General features: G+C 48.2%; 1 protein-coding gene across 1 annotated transcript; it reads left to right on the plus strand.

Annotated features, from left to right (window-relative positions):
• The first annotated feature begins 144 nt into the window (after nt 1–144).
• Nucleotides 145–6,727, plus strand: LOC116761079 (keratin, type II cytoskeletal 5). Its single transcript, XM_032646803.1, has 9 exons — nt 145–816; nt 1,401–1,615; nt 2,377–2,437; nt 2,548–2,643; nt 3,732–3,896; nt 4,261–4,386; nt 4,633–4,853; nt 5,611–5,642; nt 6,104–6,727. Exons 1-9 carry the CDS (start codon nt 256–258, stop codon nt 6,379–6,381), a joined length of 1,755 nt encoding a protein of 584 aa, XP_032502694.1. The 5' UTR covers nt 145–255; the 3' UTR covers nt 6,382–6,727.
• The last annotated feature ends 1,231 nt before the right edge of the window (nt 6,728–7,958 follow it).

A 7,958-nucleotide genomic window follows, 5' to 3' on the forward strand; every position in this document is an offset into this window, starting at 1 on the left:
GAAAGTGTTTGCACCCCACACCACTGTGCAGGTGTGCCGGTGAGCTCACAGCTGCCCTTCAGGCATGCCCAGCCCACTTAATCATTCACAGCTCAACAACTCTCTCGCCCAGCCCAGGTCTAGAGGATAAAAGGGAGGCTTGCCGCTCCTGGCTAACAGAGCCACCTTCTGCGTGCTGTCCTGCTCTGTTCTTTCTCTGCAGCACCTCCAGACCGCTAGTGCCCACTACTCTTGCTCCACTAGGAGCAAGCCATCATGTCTCGCCAGTCGAGTGTGTCCTTCCGGAGCGGGGGCAGCCGTAGCTTCAGCACTGCCTCTGCCATCACCCCGTCTGTCTCCCGCACCAGTTTCACCTCCGTGTCCCGGTCCGGGGGTGGGGGTGGAGGTGGCGGCTTTGGCAGGGTCAGCCTTGGGGGTGCTTATGGCATGGGTGGCTATGGCAGCCGGAGCCTCTACAACCTGGGGGGCTCCAAGAGGATCTCCATCAGCAGTAGCGGCGGTGGCTTCAGGAGCCGAAGTTGTGCCACCGGTGCTGGAGGCGGCTATGGCTTTGGAGGTGGAGCTGGTGGTGGCTTTGGGCTCGGTGGTGGAGCTGGTGGTGGCTTTGGGCTCGGTGGTGGAGCTGGCTTTGGTGGTGGCTATGGGGGCTCTGGTTTCCTCACCTGCCCCCCTGGAGGCATCCAAGAGGTCACCGTCAACCAGAGTCTCCTGACTCCCCTCAACCTGCAAATCGACCCCACCATCCAGCGAGTCAAGACTGAGGAGCGGGAGCAGATCAAGACCCTCAACAACAGGTTCGCCTCCTTCATCGACAAGGTGAGCCATGATTTTTTGTGAAAAACCGCTATGAGTGTGGAATAAGTGGCAAAGAAAGTGGAAAGAGGGGCAATTTCCTGACTTTGTGCAAATATCTTCATAGTTTGCAGTTATGTTTTTCTCTTTGTTTCTGTGTCCTGGATTTGTGGCCTGCTTTCTTAATGAGACTGGCTGCTTGGAAGAGAAGGTCTTAATTCTTCCCCTTCAGAGATAACCACACAAGGGATCCTTGCTTACTGTTGGGCAGAGATATATTCTGTGCTCCAGGTAACAGGGCTGATTGCACAGAAAGGTGGATGAATTCATTGGGTAGCAGCCCGAGTGCTTTTGCAGCCACCCCTACACCAGGCCACTCTCTGCCCAGCCATGGCCGGTGCTATCTGTGCCCTGGAGAAGTGTCCTGTCTCCCCTAAAAGAGTGAGTTTAGATGCTTCACTCTGGACCTGCCCTCTGGGGCCCAGGTACAAGCACTGCCCATCATGGGAAGGTTTAGGGGGACAGAATGAGATGGGAGGAAAACTGGGAAATCGATCACTGAAACATGAAATCCAAGTTTGTCCATCTTCGAACTCTGTCCCCTCCAGGTGCGGTTCCTGGAGCAGCAGAACAAGGTCCTGGAAACCAAGTGGGCCCTGCTGCAGGAGCAGGGCACCAAGACCGTGAGGCAGAACCTGGAGCCTTTGTTCGAGCAGTACATCAACAATCTCAGGAGACAGCTGGATGGTATCCTGGGGGAGAGAGGCCGCCTGGACTCAGAGCTGAGAAACATGCAGGACTTGGTGGAAGACTTCAAGAACAAGTGAGTTGGGGTGGAGTGGAGACAAGGGCGGGTCTTGGCACCAGATGTACTTTATAACCAGACTACTGCTTATGCCTTTCCCAAGGGGTGAAAACATATACCTTCCATGGACACCTAAAGTACTGGAAAAAATCCAGGTCGGTATTTAGAAAGTTCTAGCTGCAAGCTCAGTCTCTCTGCAAGGCACTTAGCCTCCAGCCGGAGTAACAAACTCAGCACCCTTGGTACCACCTGGTGGAAAAAGCAGTCATGTAATCCTTACTTTATGGGGCTTTTCTCCCCAATACACTCAAAGTACACAGCAATGGCTTTTTGATGGATTCCCCCCAAAGCAGGAACTGATGATGTAACCTAGTTTGGTGGCTCAAAGTATTTCTTTAGTCCTTATGAACCAGCAGCTGGGTTGCTAATTTTTTGTTTTTTTTTCAAAGGCTATGAAAGCTGAAAAAAAAAAAGCATTAGAGAAATTGACTAGATGTGGAGTTGTAGAGAAACAGCATAACTTTTCTACAGGAATGTTCTTGGAGCAACTGAATTATAGCAATAAAAGAATAGTTATCTGCTAGGCAATTATAGAGAAAACAGTACCCTAATGGGTAAGGACCTTGCCCAAAGACTCACGCTCCCACTGTCCCTCTCTCTCTGCCTATATGATGTGAGAAGCCCCTTTTGGTGGGAAAGCAGGCTCACAGTTGACTTTATGCAGTACAGACCCCAGGCCTCATCCTCTGATAAGCACTTCTCATCCTTTTTATCACCAGGTATGAAGATGAAATCAACAAGCGTACCACCGCCGAGAATGAGTTTGTGATGCTGAAGAAGGTATGTGGGTAGCAGAGAAACTGTTGCCTGTGGTTATGCTCACTTAAGGTATTGTTCATTTAAGTCAGGGCAGAAATGGGGTGCAGTGCCAACTATCCCTGTTTCTCTAGGATGTGGATGCCGCCTACATGAACAAGGTGGAACTAGAGGCCAAGGTCGAGGCATTGATGGACGAGATCAACTTCTTGAAGATGTTCTTTGAGGCAGTAAGAAATGCCCCCTATTTGGGACCCAGAGAGATGGTCACAGGGACACCACCAGGGATTAGGGTCTCCAGGGTTAAGTGACTTTCAGTGGTTCGTAAGCTATGGGCACATTTTTGTCTTTCCTACTCCTTTAGTACTATTCACATTACTTAATAAAGCCAATTCTTTTTTTTAAGTCAAATTTAAAGCAAAAGAACTCTTCAGTAATCATTTTGCAGAGTGAGATTTAGAATGAGTTATTAGAACCCCGGGTATTCCTTTCCCAGCCACCTCACCTTTCTGGAGTATCATTCCGTCTTTGTTTACTCCCAGCATGGCAGACCATACAACTAGATTCTTTTATTTTTCTTTCTTTCTTTTTTAACATCTTTATTGGAGTATAATTGCTTTACATTGTTGAGTTAGTTGCTGCTGTATAACAAAGTAAATCAGCTATACATATACATATATCCCCATATCCCATCCCTCTTGTGGTCTCCCTCCCATCCTCCCTATCCCTCCCCTCTAGGTGGTCACAAAGCACTGAGCTGATCTCCCTATGCTATGCAGCTGCTTCCCACTAGCTATCTATTTTACATTTGGTAGTGTATATATGTCCATGCCACTCTCTCACTTCGTCCCAGCTTACCCTTCCCCCTCCCCGTGTCCTCAAGTCCATTCTCTACATCTGCATCTTTATTCCTGTCCTGCCCCTATGTTCTTCAGAACCATTTTTTTTAGATTCCATACATATGTGTTAGCATACCATATTTGTTTTTCTCTTTCTGACTTACTTCACTCTGTATGACAGTCTCTAAGTCCACCCACCTCACTACAAATAACTCAATTTTGTTTAAAATAAGTTATGACCTAAGAAGATTCAATTCTGAGAGGTTACACGGTAGGGGTTTCTTGATGTTCAGAGTTGTTAAATTAAACAAAAATAGATTTAGTAGTGATTTGGATTATTTATTAACTGACCTAGGTTTTTTACGTAGGTGGTTATTCTTATTTTTCTCAAGTCGACATAGTACAATGAGTAGATGATTTGAATGGACCTGTTATTAAATAACATGGACTCACATGACTGACTTGAAATCTCCCTGCAGGAGCTGTCCCAGATACAGACGCACGTCTCAGACACGTCTGTGGTCCTGTCCATGGACAACAACCGCTGCCTGGACCTGGACAGCATCATCGCCGAGGTCAAGGCCCAGTACGAGGAGATCGCCAACCGCAGCCGCACAGAAGCCGAGTCCTGGTACCAGACCAAGGTGGGTGCTGTGGCGAATGTGCAAGTGTGTCCTGAGCGAGGGACGGACACGTGTCTAGGATTCCAGGCCATGACCCAATGCTAAGGATGTGGCTCCTGAGATTGGCTGAGGCCTACTGGGAGGAGTTATGGGAAGAGTCATGCATGCATTTGCCACATAAATTCAAGAACATTAAAGAGAATCTCACTGAGTTTCACACCAGTGTCTCTAGAAAAGCAAAGGCAAAAGCAAATTATTGAAGACCAGCCCCGGGCACCCAGTAACTACACCACTTGCCACCTCTTGGTAGCTCCCATCTGTGAACCTGGGAACGTGTTTCCATCCTCATATAAATGGACTCTCTCCTCTTTTCTGGTGGCATCAGTACGAGGAGCTGCAGCAGACTGCGGGCCGGCATGGCGATGATCTCCGCACCACCAAGCAAGAGATCTCCGAGATGAACAGGATGATCCAGAGGATGAGGTCCGATATTGACAACGTCAAGAAGCAGGTAGGGAAAGAAGGCAGAGAAGGAGCCTGAGCTTTGAAAGGGAGACCTATTTTGTCTTATTTTATGTTTTCTAAGTATACACACACATACACACACAGAGCTGGAGCAAGTACCAGCATTTCAATATTCCACCATCCACCATGACCAGGACAAATGTGCTGGTTTCTCTCTGGTCTCTCAGAAAGAGACACTTGAGGCCCAGCTCAGCCTCTAAAGTGTCCCTACTCTTCCTTCTTTCCCCTCTAGTGTTCCAACCTGCAGAACGCCGTCGCCGATGCAGAGCAGCGTGGGGAGCTGGCCCTCAAGGACGCCAGGAACAAGCTGGCCGGGCTGGAGGACGCCCTGCAGAAGGCCAAGCAGGACATGGCACGGCTACTGAAGGACTACCAGGAGCTCATGAACACCAAGCTGGCCCTGGACGTGGAGATCGCCACCTACAGGAAGCTGCTGGAGGGCGAGGAGTGCAGGTGCGTGACACGGCCGACATCACGAGCACACGATGGCCTCACGTTTGATAAAACGGAGCTGCTTCTTCACTGCAGGGTGTCAAACACACACACGGGTGGCCGCTATCTTGTGCATGATAACTATCCATCGTTAATCCAATGATCCAATCCAATCCAATCTGACACCTGGGCATAGAGCTGACCTACACAATGTGACCTCAACTCACTTTCTGACCCTATTCCCACCACCAGTATTCTTGAATACTGACACTCCTTCAAATGTCTTCCCCATTCTTCAAGTGCTTCTTCCTTCAGGAAGCCTTTCATGATTACTCCATCTGAGTTAAATTCACCTGCCTTTGGATTCTCAAACTACTTGGGTTTTCTTCAATCTTCTGACACTGCCCACCACCTACGTCCTGTCTGAAGTATTTCTGTCCAGGCCAAGTCTTCTCACAGAATGTAAGCTCCTACAAGGCAAAAACTGCTTCCTACATATTCACAGTTCCCACAGCCTCTTCCTCACGTTTTCCATATAATGGGTAGAGGACAGTGTGAATTATAAGCTTCCTTTGATAACCTGTTTCTAGATCAAGACCTCTTCCTTGGGAAGTCCCTCCAGAGGACTGTCTCTTTCTCTAATTTAAGCAGTTTTTCTGGCATGCGGTCTCCTTGCTCAGAAAACAAGTCCTAAACTTGACTATGGGAGTTATCCATACAGACTAATGCTGTCTTTGGGGGGAGTTTTTAACTCTTTTTTCAATTTTTCCCCTTCCAGACTGAGTGAAGGAATTGGACCAGTCAACATCTGTAAGTAACTTTGAACAGACATTAACAATGATGACAATATGGGGTACTTGATGCCAACTCAGAATCCTGCTATTTCTAGATACCAGACACTCCCATCCCCAAAATGGTTATTTAATACTCTTAGTGAGAAGCAGGTGGTGGAGGAGAAAGAACACAGGTTGAGACAGGAAGCAACGGGGCTCATTTCTTATCTCCTAAAGAGCAGGCCCTGTATCTTACCTGTCTTGGACCCTGTTCCCCTGCCTTGCCCTGACCCCCATCCCCTGATGACTTAGCACTGTCCCTTGCCTACTGTGTTCGCCAGCTTTCTGTTAGGGATCGTCACTAAATGACTTAGCTCATCTGCTACTCTGTAAAAGGGGCCAAGTACAGTGCCGACACCAGCAGGATCAAATAAGTTAGATGCCTAGGCTCTAATCTGGCCGACTGGTCTCACCAGGTTCTCCCTCCTTTCTCCACAGCTTTTGTCACGAACACCGTCTCCTCTGGCTACGGCGGTAGCGGCAGCTTTGGCAGCGGCCTTGGCGGTGGTCTTGGCAGCGGCCTTGGTGGAGGCGGCAGCGGCTTCTACTCCAGCAGCAGCGGGGGCGTCGGCCTAGGCAGTGGGCTCGGTGTGGGGGGCTCCAGCTTCAGTGCGGGCAGTGGCCGAAGCCTGGGCTTTAGCAGTGGCGGGGGCAGCAGCTCCAATGTCAAGTTTGTCTCCACCACCTCCTCCTCCCGGAAGAGCTTCAAGAGCTAAGAGCCTGCAGCAGGTCACTGTCTCCCAAGTGCAGAAGCCAGCCATGGCAACAGCCTCTTCTAGGTGGTGGCCCCAGCCAAGTTTTCTCTTTTTCTGGAGTCTAGTCGACCAAGACTATCGCAGACCCACATTCTTTGGTTCATGAAAAGCCCAACCCCCAGTCTCTAGCCTTCTGTGTCCTGATTCTATGCTCTGCTTGCAATTAGCCTTTGGATCTCTACAGCCTGGTCCTGGGTGACAGAAGAATCCAATGTTTTCCAGTATCAAAACCATCAAAACAGACTCCCTACCCCAATCCCATCTGGTCTATCTCCAGAGTGTGTTCAATAAAATGCTTTTATAATATTAGCTGTTGGGAAGAATTGTTTTTTCAAGATCTACAACCAACCTAGAGAACCCCTGCGGATCCATCTGTCCAGGTGTGATTTGTTCCTTTGATGATTCACAGGGAGACAGAATGGCCTTGGAGGGAAAGTAGTCCTCATGGGTGGTCTAGAGACTCCAGGAGGCATGAGAGGTGGATGCTAAATCCTCTAGAATGAAGGAGCCTCTAGAGGGCATGAAGGGTAGGGTTCTTTGTTTCACAGTTTGGACAGATTATAGAGCTGTTTGTTGGAGGGGGACCCCAGTGAAGGTGGGCCAACTTGCAAGTAACGACATAATGCGCTTAAGTCTAATTTGTAAATAAGGAATATGTTGCCTCAAAACCCCACAAAGGCCTAAAAGATATTGGGCCTGTTCTAATAATGTGGGTGCTGAGAGTGTCAATAGCTTATAGTTTCTTAACAGAGTCAGGGATGAAGTAGCCCTCGGATTAGCAAATAATCTCAAGAATTTAATGGAGGTGACCGGAACTTGCACTATGTGTTGGACAATGGCCCATCCTCTTTTTCTGAACTTCTTTGGGAGTCTTTGTTGGTCCTGAATGGGTATGTTTAATGAATCTTTTTGAAGAGTGATTAATCAATGCAATATCACACCTATGCTCCTGGGGAAAATCAGATGCATTTAAGATCTTGCCTGCAAAGACTGTGTGTGATGGCAGGGCTGTTGAGGTACCTCACCAGCGTCTGGGTAGAGGTGGATTGTGCCCCTTCTGAGGTGAAAGCAAACTGTGATGGAGAGGCTGTTGCGATGGCTACTGAACAGAACATTATTAGCCAAATTCACAAGAGCAAAATATTTACCAGTTGCTGATCGAACAGAGTCAGCGATTTCAATAATATTGGGTAGTGAGCCTTAACGGGAGTGACCATGGCATTAGGGTTGTGGTAATCCACTGCCAGGCACCTTTATTCTTTCCAAGTTTAAAAGTAGGCCAAATTGAGTTGTTGAATGGAGAAACAGTCGGCATAATCATCCCTCCTCTAAATATATTCCCTTTAATGGGTTTGATCTTTGAAGGCCCTGTTTTCATTTACATTGGGACATATTAACAATTTTAACTGGAGGAAGGTCCGTGGAGTCCCATTGTGACAAGCCAATTTGTTAGTGTCAAGGATTTAATTTAATTTTAGTTTTGTTACTCACTGGAGCAGAGTGTCCATGACCACTGTGAGATATACTGGGCGGGGGGC

Source organism: Phocoena sinus, chromosome 10 (genome assembly GCF_008692025.1).
Source record: "Phocoena sinus isolate mPhoSin1 chromosome 10, mPhoSin1.pri, whole genome shotgun sequence".
Lineage (NCBI taxonomy): Eukaryota > Metazoa > Chordata > Mammalia > Artiodactyla > Phocoenidae > Phocoena > Phocoena sinus.

What these genes read in the sequence shown, in the direction of transcription:
- LOC116761079 (XM_032646803.1), top strand. Translation starts at nt 256, where the DNA reads ATGTCTCGCCAGTCGAGTGTGTCCTTCCGGAGCGGGGGCAGCCGTAGC. An exon ending in TTGACAACGTCAAGAAGCAG is followed by an intron (nt 4,387 to 4,632) that starts GTAGGGAAAGAA and finishes TTTCCCCTCTAG; the next exon opens with TGTTCCAACCTGCAGAACGC. An exon ending in CTGGAGGGCGAGGAGTGCAG is followed by an intron (nt 4,854 to 5,610) that starts GTGCGTGACACG and finishes TTCCCCTTCCAG; the next exon opens with ACTGAGTGAAGGAATTGGAC.